Genomic DNA, 21,567 nt, shown 5'->3' on the forward strand with positions numbered 1-21,567 from the left:
GGCCCTCTCTCTGATCACTGCAGTACAGCCTCCTGTATTTAGCTGCAGGATCTCTTACCCTGCCCTATTTACTCGCAATGCAGATGCCTTTCCACCGGTCATAAAACCCTCCAATTTCCTTCTTGTAAACCTCATTGAGAGATCAGAAACTTTATTGGCCGTAGTTCAAGTGTGGCACAATTTGCCTTCAGTTCTGGGTTTTTGGCACATGCAATGTCATCCTGGTAATAACTGAAGGAAATTCACTAGAGGACCCCAGGGAGTACGAATTCTTCACTAGAAAATCTAGGGTTGCATCAGCATCAATAGAAAATGGGACTTTAAGGGTAAGCACTCTGACTCTGGGCACTGAAGATCCCAGCTCCATGTTGTTAGTTGATAACTTTTGCACCATGATATTTAGAAATTATTTTCTGAGCAACATACTTTTTTGTGAATGGATGTTGCTAACCATGGTCCTGTTGCTTAACCTTTTTTTCTTGGATATGCTCCTCATAAATGTAAAATCAGGTGTTCACAAGAGGTGTTCTTTAGATTGCTTTATACCCAGATCTATATGTAGAGTAGGTCTCACGTTTCACACATCTTGCTAGACGCAAGTTATTTCAAAGAGCTTCATCAGTACTAGAGCCAACCCTTAATTGTCCATGTTTGCACTCTTTCTCCATTACACTGTCTGGAAGGCTTACTGTGATGGACATACAACACAAAACGGGCATAAAAAGCGAATTCCAGGGTGCGGCCTCTTCTGCTTCCTATGACAGACCTCCAAATGCTGCTCTGCGGATGTCCCATGATCCTGTTCACTCACATCTCTCAAACTGGGCGCGGTAGGCCCACCCCACATTTCTGCTTCTTAAGTTCTCTTTGGAGCGCTCTTAAGCACCTGAAGCCCCTCCAATGGTTTGGTTTAGATTATCAACATAAAAACACAGTGTATTTCTGTGGCTGAATCTAGAATAGGTTGAAATTAGATGAGCCCCAAACTGTATGCATTAGTACTGATCCCAGCCAACCCGCTTTTGAACAATCAAACCTTCATTATGATCAAATCTGCTGCTATAGTTATCTATGGTGTAATGTGTTTCAACGGCACACTCTGAACGTTCTAGTCTCTTCACCAGATCACTGTTGTGCCAAAATCAGATTCAAGTTCACAATCAAATTATTCACCTTCCTTGTGTACAGCCATCAGATGTCAGATCATGTTTCCAGGTGCAGTAGTCAGATCACCCTGGTGCAGAGACACTCTTTCTCACAAGTATTTGCTGATGTTGTCTTGATGACACTCGTGGCTACGGGGTGCTGTTGACCCTTTGCACTCCTAGCCCTCCGGCTCGCTGCACCTACTTTATTAATAATAGATAGGTCTATATTTTACTCAGAAAGGTTGTAGTAATGAAGTGTATAGGGAGTGAAGCGGGATACCTTTTACCTGCTCTGCTGTATCACAGATTTCGAGCAGTTGTTGAAACTATGTGGCAAATGGATCCAATTATGTAAATTGGGAAGCAAATGGTGATCGTTTGAAGAAGTTAATTGCTGCATTGTGGTATCTGTATAGTGTATATTTGCGTATGCTTTTCTTAATATTAACTAGGTTGATATCTTTGGATGGCAGACATCATTAGCATATTGGTACCTTTGATTTTCTAATCTGTTTTCTTCTGAGAAAGGGAATTAAGCTTCACAGGTGAAAGTAATTATGGTAGAGGGTTACTATTTGTGAATAGAGGCTGTATTGCCTAAAGTGACAAAACGGTGCTAATTTGCTTCAAAGTGTTATTTAGAACTGCATTACAAACTATTATGATTAAAAATAAAACCTCAATATTGCAATTTTTTAGGCCCTGTCTATGAGTGGGCAAGTAATTATTTGCCCTAAAGTTACCAAATCTGGGGTAACTGGTAATCCAAGGTGTAGGAAAATCCAGCCATTACCAACAGAGACCATAGGGTCCACTAAGAAATGAGGAATTACTAGGAATTTGTAATTCTGGGCTCAATTTTCATAGTAATTCTTATTTTGTCCTAGATTAAACAGATCCTTGGTGTTCCTGTAGATCTCTGAAATCTGGTTACTGACTACACTGACATTTAATAGCCACGTGAAATGAGGGCCATGGTGCTGTAAATAAGAGATGGTACTACCCCTCAACGTAATCGTACTCAATTTACATTTGACCGGATTCGTATTTGCGACCTTAAGGTCTTTGAACGTGTCAGCTGACTTGTTAAATTGTTTTATAATCAATATTTTATGTCTAGTAAATACAAAAAATGATTTTACTGGGACAAAAAGTTGACTTGACCTCCGTAAGAAATAGACAAAAATACTGCACAGCTTACAAATTTGTAATACGGTGATGAATAGCACTTAGGTAGAAATGATCGTCAACCTAGTATTTTATATAATCCGACCTTGGAACTTTCCAGTTATATGCACAGAAACGATGGTTTTATTTACTGTCATGTGCATTCTATAAAATAAGTAAATTTTATCACAGTAATTTAAAAAAACGGACAAGACAGATCATGGGGGCATGAACTAAAATCAAATTCTGTGACTGCAAAGCATTGAACAACGCATCAGAGTGTGCATGCTATTATTCATTTGTTGCTCCAATTTCATACGTTGTGATAACTTAAGTTTCTGCAAGTAGCCCAGTGCTGCAACTGAAAGAGAATGCTTTATCTTTCTACAGTACGAGTTTAGTGTCATCTTTGATACCAACCGCCTATCTGGGGACGAAGAGACACTCACTATTTTGGTCACTGCTCAGAGGTAAGGAGAATCAAGATAGTGTTTATTTTAATTTTCTTTAAATTCTGTCTGCAGCGATGCATTGTTAACAGAGAGCCTGTAAACGCACTCCTTGGTGTAAATCGTGTTCGACAATAGCGTCACGAAAGACCTTATATTCAATTATTTGAGCGTTGTCGAAGAGACCCCAACATGTGAGTTGAAACTTTCAGTGAGTTGAATGGGTCATATTTCAATACTTTCTTATGTCCAGTGCACCTGCATTTTTCCTTTGGTTTGTTTCATTAATTGACACTGTGTTGCCATCATCATAGCAAGACATAAAACCACTATGGCCAATGGTTTATATAAACTCAATCTCTTGGTATTACTTCACCACAGTCTGTAATCCTCACGTTTGACATATATTTCCCTTCGATACGTTAGAACCAGAATATATACATATATACTCTGCATTCAAACTAACTCTGAATTCTTCTTACTGGTATTATTTTATTTGCTTAACCCTCATTAACAATCACAGTTGAATTAAGTCTTTTTGCACTATGTGCATTATGCACTTAATCAAGAATAACAACTACAGATTTTCAAAACCTTTAAGAAATACAAACATTTTCTATTACCTGTCAACCTTTGGCAATTCCCTACTTTTGTGATATCTCGTTACATCTACCAAGTATTTCATAAAGGTCAGTTCCAGAAGTTCGGTGCATTCGTAACTTTTAAAATGTTGTAATTGTTGGTTGCAATTTCTCATTACGGCTGTGAAGTGTTTTCTAGATTTCATTGTGTTTATTGTAATAAATGTTCCCTGTTTTCCTGGAGTAGAACAATGCCTGGCCTAGAACTGTGAGTGAGAACTGTCTCCTACTTTGTTTGACTAGAAACTTTGCGCCTGTTCTTAGAAGTTAGCGAGTCAGTTACCTGCCTGTGATTAGCACGGACATTTGAATCCTCTCTCTTGAGTAGATTAAGCTTGATTGTGAAACCTGCTCATATAAGCCTAGGTGTTGTGGAGCTGAAGAACTGAGAATACCCTGCCTTCCTGCGGGAGCCTGCCTGTTCGCACATATTGAACAAGCATTTGCAATGTAATAGGCCCCGGATTGCTGAAAGGTTGAGCTATTTGCATTGCTAATAATAATGCAGCACCAAAAGCTCAAACTTTCAGTAATGCAAGAGCTATTGCATTGCAAATGGATCACAGCACTCGCGCTCTAGCTTTTAACATCTTAAGCTAAAGTGCGGGTGCTGCGATTGTTTCAAAAGTAAAGAAATATAATTTCTTTTCTATTTCTTCACTTTTGAAACAATTGCAGCGCCCACACTTTAGTTTAAGATTTTTAAAGCTGAAGCGCCGGTGCTGCACTTGTAATAAAAGTAAGCAAAAAGAAAAAAAAGGTGGGGGCACGCTTTTTTTTCAATTTGTTTATTTTTGTTACAATGGCAGCACCCACGCTTAGGCTTTGAACGTCCTAAGCTAAAGTGTGGGTGCCCTGATTGCTTCAAAAGTAAAGAAATTGAAAAAAAAAAAAATCTATTTCTTTACTTTTGAAGCAATTGGGGCACCCGCTCTTTGGCTTAAGATGTTTAAAGCTAAAGTGCGGTGCTGCCATTGTATGAGAAGTAAAATAACTGGAAAAGAGGCATACGGCTGCACCAGCAATCGCAATTAACAAAAATAAAGAAAATCGGGGCCACCATTATTAGTGCCGAGGCGTGCCTGCCGCACTAGTTACATAAAAAAAAATGTTGCAAGGAGAGTTTGTCCTGCCTACAACAGCAGGCAGGAGTATGGCGTTTACGAAAATAATGCTAATGGCTATAACTGAAAGGTACAGAGTAGCAACACATGTAACAGGGGTTGTCCTCATGGGAGGTTACAAGAGGTGGTACTCAAGAGGGCCTACTAAGACTATTGACCAATGAAAACCCACCATTTACAAAGGACATGACATGAGCCAATTATAAAGATGGGCGGAAAGTGGGCAGAGCTTCATGACCATATCCTGAATACCCCATGTCTCGAATAAACAGCGTAATCGCTGCCTAGGGGAGACCTAAAAAAGCACCCTTGCCATGGACTCAGGAAAGCTTGACTCTGGAATAAACTGCTCTTTAGAAAGACTGAAAAAGTTATACAGTTTCAGTATAACTAGTACTGCAGACATCCGCATCATGCATTGGGGGGTTTGCTCATAGTAGCTCTTGGTCAAACCTTTGGATCAGCATCACCCTCACTGTCAAGTAGTGAACAATTCAAGCCAGACTCGTTGAAAATGCATCAAGCAATGATGGAATGCACCTGGTTAGACACTTCCTCACGACCTGAATCCCAAGCCTTTCATCGACTTGCATCTGGGTTTGATCCCACTTTAAGCAACAGTATCGTGTCAGGACTGGTTTTCAAAACCACCTTCCCAGACCTTGGAGGAATCCAATTTTAACGTCTCATGTAATACTGGTGTTTGCCGCTTTGTAAGTGCTCCACATTTTATTTAATTTCTCCTAATGCTGAACTTTTAATGAGGCAGGAAAAGAAGGGACAATGAAGAGCCAAGGTTGACATGTTATATCCGATATGGGAGGTAGGGCCCTGTTTGGACGGTTATCCTTTCTCAAAGTTTGTGGTACAGAGCAAAGTTCCTCGAAGCATGTTAAGACTGTAGGCTGAGGCCTGGGAAAGTTCCACACCCCTGAACAGTCTTAGGGGCAAGGCCCAGTGAAGAAAGGTTTAATTGACATAAAATGCTTCAGGATGAGATAATTGTCTAGCAGAAGCCAATACTCTGTGTGGCAATTGTGTCTCTAGGGTGTAGTTCCCTGTTAGGTTCTTGTTTTGGACTTATGGAGCTCAGCAATGACCATTGGCAGTTGTCACCATAGTAAAGACATGGAAAGCTTTCATAAAGGAGAATCAGAAGAGCATGAGCTCGCAGTGCATGTTCGGACAGTACAGAAGATGCTCAAACTGAAACAAAACAGTTATAAAGGCTTGGAAAGTCATGTATTCTCTTGACTGGTTTCAGAATGCGACCTTGTCTATCTCATGAAGAAGAGAAAGTGCATAGGCCACTTAGGTAATATTGCTTCACATCAGATGCTGAACTAAGGATATTCCAACATGCAAAAGGCATAATTAAAAAAGTTATTTAGAACTGCTTGACATAATCCAAGTTCAACAAAACACCACTGTTTTAGCATCACACGTAATCAGCCCTTCCTACCTGTCAGGCATGGAGTCTGAAGATGGAGTTCTTGCGCTCATATCCACCTCTCAGTACTGGGCCGCAGCTGAAAGACAGGACAAAGGTTTCCAATCACAATTGGGTTTTGCAGTTGCCTATTAGATGAGATGAGGGATGACTTTCTCAGCCTTGCCAAACAACCTTCTGGTTAACAAATATGCATATCAGCTCGTTGCAGTGAGGCACGTTAGCTTCAAGAGCCAGAATTAAATGACTGAGATATTGGCACAGTATAGGAAACCTACCTTTCTGATTTGTATAAGTTTATTTCCCTTCAGTCTCAATTCTGGCAACTATGTTCCCCTTCGGGTACTGCAGTGTGCTGTGAGGCATCACCTAAAACATGAAAGATAGGTAATAGCACTAAAAAGCTCACCAGGGATTTTTTACCAAACACATTTGATACTGAGGGGTTTAGTAAGCCAGAGACCTCTCCTCGCTGTGATTTAATGTTGGCATCATTAAAAAGGCATGCCATTTAACACTTTGTTCATTGGTTACTGTAGGAAATTGAGATACTGGTTGAGGGGTTTGAAACTCTACTTAAACGACTACCACAATTCTTGTCAGGGGAAACACAAGCACACCCCAAAATCACATGTGCTTAACCCTCTGATATCCTGGCAGAAAAGCAGTCCGGCTCAATTTAGAGGCAATATGTAAAGTATTTATTCAGCACACCAAGAGTAATATAGTGAAGACACAACACAAGAAAAATCCCACAACAATTGGGTGTAACCTAATTTTGCCATGTCTGAAGGAGAGAGCACAAGTACATTAGCACTGGTTTGCAGCGGTAGGCTAGCAAAAATAGGAGGATCGAAGCAAACAGGTTAGGCAAAACCACTCCAAGGATATCAGGTTCAACAGTTACCGACTTACATTTCAATGTTGCATTTAAAAACTGTTTGTTTTCATAGTACCACGTTTAGGCTTAATATAAATTAAATGCAGTAGTTTTAGAGTGCCTGAGAATAGTGCACAGCCAAGTATTCCATTTTAGTTTAGTGATCATTTAGGGACACGCACATTATCACTTTAACTTATGGTTATCATATTTGATGTATGTTGACACCCCATGGCTTTAGCAATTACAGAAAGTATTAATTATGCCATTTTATGGTAAATAACTGCATATAGTTAAGATGAGGCAGTCATGAGCCCTCATCCCTAGAAAGCAGTGCTATGGCAACACACTTCATGCCGAAATCCTCATCCAACTGACCGGAAGACTTGAGACAGTGCAATACTCAGCAACCAAACTCACCTTCAACCTCCCACTTCAAAATCACATCACCTCCCACTGCAAAGAGCTCCACTGGCTCCCAGTCCTCAAACAAGCCCTTGTCAAACCCCTCATGCACACATATATTACGCCTTACATAAGATTAGCCCTACATACCTCACCAACTGTATAACCTTCCACTAACCTGCCAGACACCCCCCCCCCCCAGCGCCTTGAGACCCTCGCGGGTATGTAGTGCGCTTAACAAGTGACTGATTGAGACACCTCTGTTCAGCCAGATTCCTACTTGCAACCACCTACAGCCCTTGCACACACAGCACCAGATCTATTGGTCATGCCTTCTCCAACTTCTTGCCTAAAGCCTGGGACTTCAGTTCTTCCTAGAAACTAAAGACCTGGCTCTTCAACTAGCCCTGGCTCTGGCTCGGCCAATACAGCTCCTGCTTCCACAACTAAATAGTCTCCCGGGTGACTCGTGAGCTATATAGAAATAAACATGACCTAACATAACAGTCTGTGCAAGTATTATACAGTATTATACTGTGCCAGAAAATATTTTCGGAAAGAATTCTATCTAAGGATTTATGGTTTCCTTTATTTCCTTTTACAATGTTCCAAAATGATAGTGAGGACTCACTGTGAGCTGTTGTCACCCAGAAAAGTTTGACCTGAACTGTACATTTTAATATCCTCAGGTTCTTAGCTTAGCTGTTAAAGTGGTAAGTACACAACAAAAGATAATCCTCTTAAGTTGTGGACATTTCTTGCCTTCTAGGACTAAGTGTGCTTATTGCACCTGTTGACTGGGACTCAAGTGACAGTGATTTAGGTTGAGATCCAGTGCCAGAGAGGAAGGGCTGTGTGAAGCCTTCTCTGTGAGAGGAGCGCTTGAAGCTGGTCCTCTGGCAAGAACCATGGGTTATTGGCAGCCATATCAAAGCACAGTCCATTCAACAGGAGACTGGTATGTGTGCAGTCAGCAGCTGATGCTTTACATATTCACTCCCCAAGTGCTGTCACCTGTGAAGAGGCTCAGCATGGCAGCTGGATTGCATGAACTGCACACAGAGCAGCAGACGCCCTGTCCAAGACTGGAATACTTTATCTGGCTGTACAGGGTTAGGATAATATGATGGGAAAATAGAGTACAGTGTGTCTAATTTGGTTTTCGTTTTTACAGTTGTCTTAAATAAAAAAAACACAGAAAGAAAGCTGCAACTAAAGAGTACTTCTTTGGCAACTTTCGTTTTTGGGTCTCAAATAACCGGAGTTAAAAAGGATAAGGGATGCTGCTGAAAACAATGAGACATAAAGGGTAATACATCTACGATTGCCTGAGTGGATTCAAGCAAAACTTCAGAACAAAGTCATAACTGTAATCAACAGTAGTTGCTGCTGATTTGTGAAAGTGGTGGTGCATAACACTAGCTCCAAATTAAAGCAACGTAGCCTGACGTCTTTTAGGAGTGTTCAGAGGGCTTTGTGGTGACCGTAGTGGCAGTGATACGCCTAGGCCACGTAGTTGGGCCTACCTAGACTTGGGCCACAATAAACCCCACACTCTGGCTACTTGCTATGGGCTGAAGACCCCGAGCGGTCTCGCGCCCTTTTATTTATACCCAGGGGCTAAACCCGCCCCTGAGGTGTTTGCGTGCGTGTGTGCGTGCAAGGACGGGCCGGAAGGCTCCGTTACTACATCCCTCCAAACACACAGATCAATAGTCCAGGTCATGAGACCTTTTTGCGGGAGTCCAGTTTGCAGGCATAGTCTCCCAGTCTTTGGCTAGGCATCGGGTTGGGCCTTAGATGGTACCTCTGGCTCTGTTGACTCTCCGTCACTCCGTCACCTTTGGGTTGCTCTGCCTGTTCCCGGGCCTCTCCTGGGGCACTGTCCGGGATGTCCCTCCTTTCTGGTTCAAGTCTCTGCAGGGGTGTTTCCACTTCCCGCTGGCTTGTCGGCATCTCGTTGACCTCCTGCTAGTTACCCATATGTTCCGCCTCCTCCAATGGTTGACTGGCCTTCTCGCACCCGCGGGGAGCGCGCTTGAACCATGACACATTCCGTGTCACTGCTCTCGTGCCTCGGGTTGCGGATATCATGGTGCCTTGGATGTTAACGATTTCCCACTCCTCGTGTTCATAGGGGGTGTCATACTTCCAATTTGGGTGTCTATGTTTGAGGACAACCTTGTCGCCGACCACCAGAGACCTGGGCTGGGCTCTCCGAGCCCGTCTGGCCTTTTAGTTGTTGCGTCTTCTCCTCTCTTGCGTGGCATTTTGGTCTAGTTCTGGCGGGTACCATGACGGTACCATCGGCACACAGTCTCTTGGCGCTTTCTTGAACAGCAGATGCGCCGGAGCACACCGGGTGGTGGAGTGTGGTGTTTTCCGGTACGCACTCAGAAACTGGGACATGCATTCCTCCGCGTCTTCTCCTTTCTCGACACCGATTTGGAGAGCGTGGTTCAAAGTCCTCATAAATCTCTCGACCTCGCCATTTGCCTGTGGCCATTGTGGGGTGGTGACTTTCCGGTGGTGTATTCCTCTTGCCATCAGATACGCCTGGAAGTCCTTTCCCTGAAACGGTGGACCGTTGTCTGACTTGATTTCTTCCAGTAGGCCCATCATGGCGAAGATCTTCTCCATCGCCTTTTTCACATGCACAAATGCCGTGGAGGGTACCACCTCCACTACCGGGAATCGTGAGTACGAGTCTATCACCACGAGTGTGTAGCGTCCATCTGGGAAGGACCCAAAATCTACACTGAGCTTCGACCACGGCACTTGACAAGGGTCTTCAGTGATCACCGGATGAGAGGCCGGGTCTTGACTTGTGATGGTGCACGAGTGGCAGCTACTTATTTCTTCTTCCACTGCCTCTGACTTGATTTCTTCCGGTAGGCCCATCATGGCGAAGATCTTCTCCATCGCCTTCTTCACGTGCACAAATGCCGTGGAGGGTACCACCTCCACTACCGGGAATCGTGAGTACGAGTCTATCACCACGAGTGTGTGGCGTCCATCTGGGAAGGACCCAAAATCTACACTGAGCTTCGACCACGGCACTTGACAAGGGTCTTCAGTGATCACCGGATGAGAGGCCGGGTCTTGACTTGTGATGGTGCACGAGTGGCAGCTACTTATTTCTTCTTCCACTGCTGAGTCCATGCCGGGAAACCATACTTTACTGCGCAGCCGTGCTTTAGTCTTTGATACCCCTTGGTGGCCTTGGTGAGCAAGGTGCACTGCTTCTCTCTGTAGACTGTGTGGGATCACAATTACTCTGCCCCAGAGGACTATCTCGTGTGGCCCCACACTGAGTTCACTCTGAGCTCTCCACATTTGCTGTCTTGACTGCTGTTCGGTGGTCGTGAGGGCACTGACCCCATCCAGGAAGTGCTTCCAGTTGCGATTCGTTACGGTGGCTTTCACTCGGGTAAGGCACTCATCTTCTTCTGTGGCCCTCCCGATGGTTTCCAGCGTGAGGACCACGGGGCACGCCACCTGCGACAGCATCTTCACGAATTGCTCGGCCTCTTCCGTGTCTTCCACCCCTCGGTCCGTGGTGTCTAAGCCTGGGTGCCTTGACAAGAAGTCCGCCGGGTTGTCCGCCCCGGGGCGGTAGATGGGGAAACATCACTTACAACGCATTTATTACAACGCACTACCATTACAACGCAACCATTACAACGCAAACCATTACAACGCATTGCGCTGGGGGGCGCTCTAGGATAGGGAATATATTTAATTTACTATCCAACACCTTCCCTACTATCCACGGGGACTGGAGTTGGAATAGTAAATTAAATAAATCACTATCCAGCGCTTAAAAGCACTATGCGCTGTAGTGGTATGCGATGTAAAAACCGCGTTGTAACAGCAGGCGTTGTAATAGCCTGCGTTGTAACGACACCAATCCGGTAGATGACCTCGAACCGATAAGTCTGTAGCTGCACGGCCCACCTCTCGATACGGGAGGGGCGAGTCTGGCTGTCCCCGCAAACAGTGGCACCAAAGGCTTGTGATCCGTGACAACCTTGAACTTGTGTCCATATAGATATAGGTGGAAGTGTTGACACGCCCACTTGATTGCCAGGGTCTCCCGTTCGATCTGTGCATACCTCATCTCGGTCGCAATCAACGCCCGACTGGCATAGGCCGTGGGCACCCATTCATGTGCCTCCGTTTCTTGCATGAGGACGGCCCCAGACCAACCGGGCTGGCATCTACGACAACGTCCGTGCGCCAATGTGGTCGGAAGTAGGCCATGACCTTGTCATCGATCAGCGCGTCCTTGACGGCTGTGAACGCTTCATCCTCCTTCGCAGACCACGTGCAGGGTTGTCCCGTTTTGGTCAGCAAGCGTAGGGGTTCCGAGAGGGACGCCAGGCAGGGGATGAAACGGCCACAGTACTTGGCCATCCCTAAAAAGCTTCTGACCTTCATTGCTGATGTTGGTTTTGGTGCCAACCTGATTGCTTCTGCCTTTTTCGGGTCCACCTGGAGCCCCTCCCTCGAGAATATGTACCCGAAGAATTCCACTGATTTTCTGTAAAAGGAGCACTTGGTCCGGTTCAATGTAAGGCCATGGTCAGCCAGGCGTTGTAGGGTGGCGCGGAGGTGTATATGATGTTCTTCGATCGTCTTTGAGAAGACTAGGATGTCGTCACTCAGGTTTATTACTCCCGGCAACCCTGACAGAGTCTCTCTCATTGTGTTCTGGAAAAACTCGGCGGCCGACGACACGCCGAATCTTAACCACTTGTACCTTCGAAGGCCGACATGCGTAGAGAATCTGGTTATGTTGCGGCTATCCGGGTGTAGCTCGAGCTGATGGTACCCGGCATTCAGATCCAACTTCGAAAACCACTGAGCTCCGTTTAGGTCTGCTACAATGTCGTCCATCGTGGGCGTCAGGTGTCTCTCCCTCTTCACCGCTTTATTGTCCAGGCGCATGTCCACGCATAGGCGTATGGCACCAGGCTGTTTAGGTTTCGGCGCAACCACGAGGGGCGAAACCCAGGGCGTCGGGCCTGACACCTTTTCTATAACTCCCAATTCCTCAAGCTTCCACAGCTCCTCCTCCACTTGTGGTCGCAGGTGGAAGGGCACCCGTCTGTGCCTCTACGCGGTTGGTTTCACCGTGTGGTCCACATGGAGCTTAAACATCTTCCCTTTCAGGCGGCCAAGTCCTTGAAATAAGGTAGGGAAGTCCTTCAGCATCGCGTCCGTGTGCAGCTCGTGCACTTGTCGTGCAAAGAATACTAGTTGGAGATCCTCCGCTGTGTGGCAGCTGAGTAGCGTGCCGCGTCTTCCTCCAGTCACGTGGAACCTTGTCTTCACCTCCTGGTCATTGCATGCGGCCACTACTTCTATCACCCCTCGCAGGGAAAGTGGGTCATCGCTGCCGTAGATTTTGGCCTTTGAAGGCAATAGTGTCGGACGTGGAGTCAGTTTTTCGTATTGGGCGCTATCCATCACATTCACCGACGCCCCCGTGTCGATCAGCGCTTGTACTAGGGAGTCGGCAATGGTGATCTCACACATGGGGGGCGGCCTCCTCCTTGACCCTTCCATTCCTACGAATGACACGAAGAAAACGTTGTCGTCATCATCATCCACTTGAAAAGCCGATCGTGCGGTGTCACTGCAGGGACCTGGGTCTTCCAGCGACAACTGTTGCACGGCCTGTGCGGGGCCTCTTGCACCTGATCCTGGGCGCCGACCGCCGCTGCTGCAGCACACTTTCGCGAAGTGATTTGGCTTCCTGCAGTTCGAGCATATCTTGCCTTTCGCGAAGCATCCCCTTACTGCCAAGTGGTCCATTCCGCAGTTCCCACACGTGTTCGCGCGCGGTGTCGATGAGGTGTTCCCTCTCTGGGTTGACGGCTGTCGGCGGCGAATCACATCCACCTGTTCTTCCTTGATGGTTGGGGCCTTTGCCACCATTCCTGGGTGGTGCAGGGCCGCCTGCATCTTATCTGCCCTGGCATTGGAGAGCTCGTGCGACCTTGCTAAGACGAGGATTTCATCTAAGGATATCCGCGGTTGCCTGAGGATGAGGCGTCTGAGTTACACCGACCTGCAACCTTGAATAAGTTGTGCGTGTATCTCCAGTCGTTGGTCCGGCAGTTCGCAGGCTGTCGCAAGTTTCCTAAGCCTGGCGTAGAAGGTGTCGATGGATTCTGATTCACCCTGGTGTGCTTGGAGCAGCTTAAACCACTCATAGCCAGGATTCACCCTCGGGTCAAAGTATCGATTCAGCGCGGTTATTGCCGCATCGTAGTCATTGGCTTCACCTCTGTCCGGCAGCGTCTCGAATAACTCATAGAGTTCATCGCCTCCATAGCACATTAGCAATGAGCGTTTGACCTTTCCATCCGTCTCTCTGACCCAGATGAAATAGTGTTCAAGTCTCCCTATCCATAAGCGCTAACGTGCCGCCGCTGTGAATGGGTTGGAAAGTTCACTGAAAGGCGGGAGGGGGGCTGCTAGCCCATGTCGGGAGGGGCTGGCGTGGCGGCCGCAGCTGGGCCTGCTGCATTGGCGCCAGCTTGAGGTGGTGCGGCGGCCTGAGGCCCTGCCTGTTGTGGTGCCTGTTGAACTGCGGGCGCCGCTGCAGCTCCTCCATTATCCCCCGGTTGCACCCTCATGTTGTCTGGCGGTTGTCGGGTGCCGGTCGTGCTGAGATATGCCTCACTCTGAGGCAGGTATGTGTGCTTCTCTGCCACGTGTCGCTCTTCGGCTCGCCCCACGTGGCGTGATGTGTGGTCTCAGGGTCCACTGTGTCGTGGCTGGTGCCGGTCGTGATGTAGGGCCCGTGCAGGCCAAACCGGGCTGGGGTGCAGTGGAAATGTTCCTTTGTGCGCTGCTGCGCACTTGCTGTGTTAGGTGTGGTATGCGCCGCGCAGTGGCGTTCTCCTGGCGTTCCAGGGTGTGGGAGGTCAGGGGCAGTGTGTGCTGATGCCTCCTCCTCAGCAGGGCCCGCGCAAGGTCTGTTCTTTTCCCCACGTGTGACGGGGTTTTCACGGTCCCGATGTGCCTCCTAAATCTCCCTGCAGGCACTGCCTCACACGTACTGTTTTTTTTCCACTCTTCCCTCGCCGGGCCTGAGGCAGGTTTCCCCGTGCGGGGGGGGGGAGTAGGCCGTCCAAGATCCCCTTCCTTCCTCCAGGGCCGACAGGTGTGTGGGGGCGTGCTCGCGCGCGGGGGCCGATCCGTCTCCCTGATGCGCGGAAGGCACGAGAGGCGGCTGGTGGGCACAGGAGAAACCTGTGGGCGAAACCCACCCTCCGATGAGCTGACGACGTCACGGGCGCAGCGGCCAGTGCGGGCTTGATGCTGCTTGCTTCTGGGCGCGGTCGCGGTGCAGCCAGTACCGTAGAGTCAGCAAAGGTAGGGCCGCACACCCTCCGGGGCTCACCTTGGCGCCACGGCCTGGCGCAGAACTCCTCTGAACGCTTGGCAGCGCGTTAGACAGTCGGCAGCTGCGGCAGCGGGGTGGGCACCCGCGGCGCTAGCCCTCCAGGCAGCAGGCACGCACGCTTGCACACGTCTGTGGGGCAAGGGGTGGGATGGGACCCGCCTCGTCTCCAGTGTGGTGACCGTAGAGGCAGTGATACGCCTAGGCCACGTAGTGGGGCCTACCTAGACTTGGGACACAATAAACCACACACTCTGGCTACTTGCTATGGGCCGAAAACTCCGAGCGGTCTCGCGCCCCTTTATTTATACCCATGGGCTAAACCCGCCCCTTAGGTGTATGCGTGCGTGTGTGCGGGCAAGGACGGGCCAGGTGGCTCCGTCACTTCAGGCTTCACCTGGGAGAAAAGTTTGACAAGAAATGGGTCAAATAGTGCATCTTAGAGCACAATGTTTACACTATTTGCTCAACAGCCACTGGTGTGCCAAGGCACTGAAGCCAGTCCTGAACCTCTACTTTTTTCAAAATGTTCGGTGGGTGCCCCCCACGTCCATCCGCCCCTTTGTCAATTATTACTTCCATTGTACTAGGGACAGCATTTTCTCATGGGTACAGCACCATGTCATGGTTAGCATTTATGCCAAGATTACACCCCCAATTACCTCCAATATGCTGATACCAACAATTTTCCATCACTGCTCCTTATGTCAAGAATTATGTCCACTACGCCTGTGGCAGTATTTTGAAACATGTATCCCATATGGCTAATATTACATTCAGTGTGCCAGCATCATCATTTTACCAAGAGTACCCCTTGGCTATGAATTTCCTCCAATGTACCAATGCTGGCATTTTGCCTTGGGTACCCTATATGACAAGGATTACCTTAAGTATGCCAGGTCCAGAGACAGACTCCCAACAGTGACACAAACACACTCTCACTCATTTCTACTGATTTACATTCTCTCATACTTGCACTCACTCAATCTCATTTATTCTCCGACTCACTCGTTCCCTACTCACAGCTATACTCGCTGTACATTTTTTCATGCACTTCCCTTCATTCACTCACAAACACACACACAAAAACACACACAAACACAGGAACATATTGCCCCTCTTAACCACGTGCATCTCTGTAAATTTGACCTTGCCTGCCAATGGCATAGCGTAACGGAACTGGAATTACTATAGGTGAAATACAGGCTTTTTGTTTCTTAGCTAAGAAGGAAGCTTGGTCAACATTTTACACCTATCCTAGGTGTACACGGTTGTCTGAAGACTGAACATTTTAACAATACCAAAATCTCAATAAAAACAAGCATTTGCAATGCAATAGGTCTCACATTTACAACATTTAGGAACTATTGGCGTTGTAAATGTAAATGTTTTTTAATCATGTGTTTTGGATTTGAGTGCATGTATGTGGTGTATAGTGGAATTATGTGGTTTGATGTGCAGTGGAATTATGTGGATAGTAATTATGTGGTATTTAGTGTATAGGAAAAGTGTGTATTGGGATTGAGTGTTTCGGTGGGTAATTATGTGGTATGTTCGTTTGTTTGTGGAGTGTTATGTAGTGGAGTTTAAGTGTGTGATGTGCTATTGAATTTTGTGGTGTGATGTGGAATTATGTGGTGTGGAATGTATGTATGTTGTGTGTAATGTAATTGTGCTGTTTTATGTGGGGTGTGTATATATATGGTAGTGAGTAGAGTGTTATTATGTGGAGTTTAATGAAATTGTGCTGAGTGGTATTATGTATAGTGTAATATGCTGGGTGGTTTTGAATTGTGTAGTGTGGAACTTTGTCTTTAGCGTTGAATCTGGAGCCTTAAATATAAAATATAAGCACACACATTATTACAAGCACAGAGTAAGAGCTTAAATAGGTGGAGGGAAATTAAGTGTCCATCTCACACTTACTGCATGGGTAAATCCAACTTATAGTATCTTTTTTTAAGTTTAAGAACTGAAGTCTTCAAATGTGTTTTATTTGATGGTAATTGATTACGACAGCGGCTAAGTGAAGTGAGCCTTTTTTGGGGGGAAAGATGTTAATTCCATTTAGTAAACAAAATTAATCACAACTATTTTCCCTAGGGAACTTTGTGGAGGATGGGTATTTTTGTAGGAAAAAAACAGGGTGCCTTTTCCTGAATGTTATACCTTATTAGGTGTGCCTCTTCCACTGGAGGTGGCCACCTATGTATGTACCGGGATTGTGCAATCTTATCTAGGTTACCAAATTTACAACATAAATTATCAACCTTTCAGTATCATAAGGGACCATGTATGGAGCATAGACTTGTTAAAAATTATAATGCATTTATTGAAAAAAGTTTAAAAAGTCATAGTATTACAAAACTGTTGCGTTAAAAACCGTTTCACGATATATATTCAATGTATATAGACAATATTATTAACACATTTCTTAAAAAACAATATCCAATGTATTTAAAAAGATTTTATACAACATAATTTTCAAAAAACATATTCATAAAAAACACAAATGTTAGGAACAAAACTGTCGACGCGGCGTTTCGGTGCCCCTGATGTTCTTGCACCTTCTTCAGGACTTGTTCCCTGATTGGTCACATCTACAAAGACATATATCATAATATATTCCATTAGGTCCCATCTTTTATTATCAGTTACATCCTCTATTCTCAGTTGCATCTACTCATTACATCATTTGGTAAATCTAACATTTGGTAACCTATATATTCTTTTCTGCACACCCCAACTTGAAATTTGTTACAACTCTGTTAGTATACTTCTTACATTTATCTGTAAATTTAGAAGCTTCCAGGCTGTATTTCCTTGCCCCAAAAAACAGGTAACTGACTCAGTTTCTTATTTGCTTTACTGGACAGTCTTTCAGTTGTATCTTGCTTGCGGTCAGTTAATTCCCACCACATGGTCTAGAATAAGATTCATTTCACTTTGGTTTTGTAGATCCCTACTGGTTTATTATTTAACTTACCCAGGTTGAATTCCCTGGCTCTTTTTGATCATATGAGTCTGTTTGACATCTGCTCATATCCTCTTTCCCTTCTTTTATATGGGACTTCTTCTCAATCAGTGTTTTTGGTTTCTCTTAAGAGACTATGGAAATCTAACCACTTCAGTACTGTAAAGTAAAGAAAAAACTTTTATGTTTCTTCACTTCTATGATTAACTCCTATTTGATTTTAGAAGTAGGTCTGTATAATCCTCACCGGTTTTTATTTCCACTTTTTACTTTAGGTGTCAGGAGGATGCCTCTGGGAGCTCCCTTTCTTATTGGTTGAATCCTTCACACCCCTGCTCCGTCTAAGGATAGGATAATCTTTGTTAGTGTATCTCTATTACTTATATGTTTCATATAGAATTGTTCCTTTTTTGTTTTTTCTTACCTTATTGGATCTTTAGAGTTTACTCTTAGTCTACTTCACTCATGCGGGTGATAGTCTTTAAGTAGATGCCTTTTAACTTGGCTTGAGTTTCTAAAAAGGGGATAAATATTAAGGCTGAGTCAGAATTGTCTGTTTCTTTTTAAAGAAACAATCTTCTCCTAGCAGCGTAGTCATAACCCTATCTTTACTTACTTGATGAAGGGAGCTGAACTGCGTGGCGTCCTCCTTGCCTCTTGAGTCTTCTCGCTCTAATGAGACTGACTCCTGCTTGGTATTTATACTGTCACAGATTGGTTCATTGTCTGTCCTATCACTCACACCTGGTTGTTGTTTGTAGGTGCAAATGCATGGTGACCCGATTATGGCCGCCATCTTGTAGTGGGTTTAAGCTCTGTTTGCTTATCACCATTATGTATTGATCTTGTTAATATTCGAACTCTCTCCGCTTTTTTACATGTATACCTCTTGTAACCTATTTATGGGACTTTGCTGGGTTCTTCTGCTGTTTATTTCTGATAGTATTAATTTTTCTTTATATTATTTGTATTTGTGCCATATTTATTTCCTAATGTGTCCTCGCTAGTTCTTTTCCCTGTTGTAGCGTACAACCTTCCTTCGCACGTTTATTCCTCACTCGGTTTTAACCCGATCGATTTTCCGCTCCTTCCGTGAGCGCCATTTTGGATTGGGAGACCTATTTTGTTAACTGGACCCCTGCATAATTTCGATCTTGGATCTCTGGTATTTTACTAGAGTGTTCTGAATGTTTATGCTGGGTCGTCGCTGGTACTTTTTTCTGTTCTGGCGAACAACCATGTTTGTTTCTCACTGGGTTTATCTCTATCGAGTTACGCTCATTACGCGAGCGCCATTTTGGATTGGGAGACCTATTTCAATAACTAAACCCCTTCGTGGTTGCGAGCTCGGACTTATTTTTCCTATAAGTTCAGCTCTTGTTATTTTAAACCGCATTTTTTCGATCAATCTGGGTTGTCCCTTAATATACACCCGTGTAAGAGCTTTTGAAAAAAATTTTTCAAAAAAAGAAAATTCTTTCATTTTTTCAACCACTTTAGTTATAATGTTGGCATTTATACGTAATGCATTACAAATACAGTGATAGAACCTATTGTCCAGTTATGTCCCATGTATCAAGAATCTTTGAACCTTGATATTTACACTACAGCTTAAGAGTCTACTCTTTGCCAGATCCCTTTTTTGGTTTCGATACATAATATTACTACAATATAGTAATATTATGTATCGAAACCAAAAAAATTTTGAAAGAACCTGAAATATCCCAGTAGGCAAGGTAATATAGGGTAATATGAAGGGATCTGGCAAAGAGTAGACTCTTAAGCTGTAGTGTAAATATCAAGGTTCAAAGATTCTTGATACATGGGACATAACTGGACAATAGGTTCTATCACTGTATTTGTAATGCATTACGTATAAATGCCAACATTATAACTAAAGTGGTTGAAAAAATGAAAGAATTTTCTTTTTTTGAAAAAAATTTTTCAAAAGCTCTTACACGGGTGTATATTAAGGGACAACCCAGATTGATCGAAAAAATGCGTTTTAAAATAACAAGAGCTGAACTTATAGGAAAAATAAGTCCGAGCTCGCAACCACGAAGGGGTTTAGTTATTGAAATAGGTCTCCCAATCCAAAATGGCGCTCGCGTAATGAGCGTAACTCGATAGAGATAAACCCAGTGAGAAACAAACATGGTTGTTCGCCAGAACAGAAAAAAGTACCAGCGACGACCCAGCATAAACATTCAGAACACTCTAGTAAAATACCAGAGATCCAAGATCGAAATTATGCAGGGGTCCAGTTAACAAAATAGGTCTCCCAATCCAAAATGGCGCTCACGGAAGGAGCGGAAAATCGATCGGGTTAAAACCGAGTGAGGAATAAACGTGCGAAGGAAGGTTGTACGCTACAACAGGGAAAAGAACTAGCGAGGACACATTAGGAAATAAATATGGCACAAATACAAATAATATAAAGAAAAATTAATACTATCAGAAATAAACAGCAGAAGAACCCAGCAAAGTCCCATAAATAGGTTACAAGAGGTATACATGTAAAAAAGCGGAGAGAGTTCGAATATTAACAAGATCAATACATAATGGTGATAAGCAAACAGAGCTTAAACCCACTACAAGATGGCGGCCATAATCGGGTCACCATGCATTTGCACCTACAAACAACAACCAGGTGTGAGTGATAGGACAGACAATGAACCAATCTGTGACAGTATAAATACCAAGCAGGAGTCAGTCTCATTAGAGCGAGAAGACTCAAGAGGCAAGGAGGACGCCACGCAGTTCAGCTCCCTTCATCAAGTAAGTAAAGATAGGGTTATGACTACGCTGCTAGGAGAAGATTGTTTCTTTAAAAAGAAACAGACAATTCTGACTCAGCCTTAATATTTATCCCCTTTTTAGAAACTCAAGCCAAGTTAAAAGGCATCTACTTAAAGACTATCACCCGCATGAGTGAAGTAGACTAAGAGTAAACTCTAAAGATCCAATAAGGTAAGAAAAAACAAAAAAGGAACAATTCTATATGAAACATATAAGTAATAGAGATACACTAACAAAGATTATCCTATCCTTAGACGGAGCAGGGGTGTGAAGGATTCAACCAATAAGAAAGGGAGCTCCCAGAGGCATCCTCCTGACACCTAAAGTAAAAAGTGGAAATAAAAACCGGTGAGGATTATACAGACCTACTTCTAAAATCAAATAGGAGTTAATCATAGAAGTGAAGAAACATAAAAGTTTTTTCTTTACTTTACAGTACTGAAGTGGTTAGATTTCCATAGTCTCTTAAGAGAAACCAAAAACACTGATTGAGAAGAAGTCCCATATAAAAGAAGGGAAAGAGGATATGAGCAGATGTCAAACAGACTCATATGATCAAAAAGAGCCAGGGAATTCAACCTGGGTAAGTTAAATAATAAACCAGTAGGGATCTACAAAACCAAAGTGAAATGAATCTTATTCTAGACCATGTGGTGGGAATTAACTGACCGCAAGCAAGATACAACTGAAAGACTGTCCAGTAAAGCAAATAAGAAACTGAGTCAGTTACCTGTTTTTTGGGGCAAGGAAATACAGCCTAGAAGCTTCTAAATTTACAGATAAATGTAAGAAGTATACTAACAGAGTTGTAACAAATTTCAAGTTGGGGTGTGCAGAAAAGAATATATAGGTTACCAAATGTTAGATTTACCAAATGATGTAATGAGTAGATGCAACTGAGAATAGAGGATGTAACTGATAATAAAAGATGGGACCTAATGGAATATATTATGATATATGTCTTTGTAGATGTGACCAATCAGGGAACAAGTCCTGAAGAAGGTGCAAGAACATCAGGGGCACCGAAACGCCGCGTCGACAGTTTTGTTCCTAACATTTGTGTTTTTTATGAATATGTTTTTTGAAAATTATGTTGTATAAAATCTTTTTAAA

At 44.3% G+C, this 21,567-nt stretch overlaps 1 protein-coding gene across 1 annotated transcript in view; it reads left to right on the forward strand.

Moving 5' to 3' along the window:
* Window positions 1-21,567, forward strand: part of ITGA9 (integrin subunit alpha 9) — an 885,057-nt gene that overhangs the window by 666,983 nt on the left and 196,507 nt on the right. The window contains exon 20 of the mRNA XM_086964777.1: window positions 2,706-2,785. Within this exon, the coding sequence (XP_086820903.1) occupies window positions 2,706-2,785 (80 nt within the window). The remainder of the gene's footprint in view (window positions 1-2,705; window positions 2,786-21,567) is intronic.

This window comes from Lissotriton vulgaris, chromosome 4_1 (genome assembly GCF_964263255.1).
Source record: "Lissotriton vulgaris chromosome 4_1, aLisVul1.2, whole genome shotgun sequence".
Lineage (NCBI taxonomy): Eukaryota > Metazoa > Chordata > Amphibia > Caudata > Salamandridae > Lissotriton > Lissotriton vulgaris.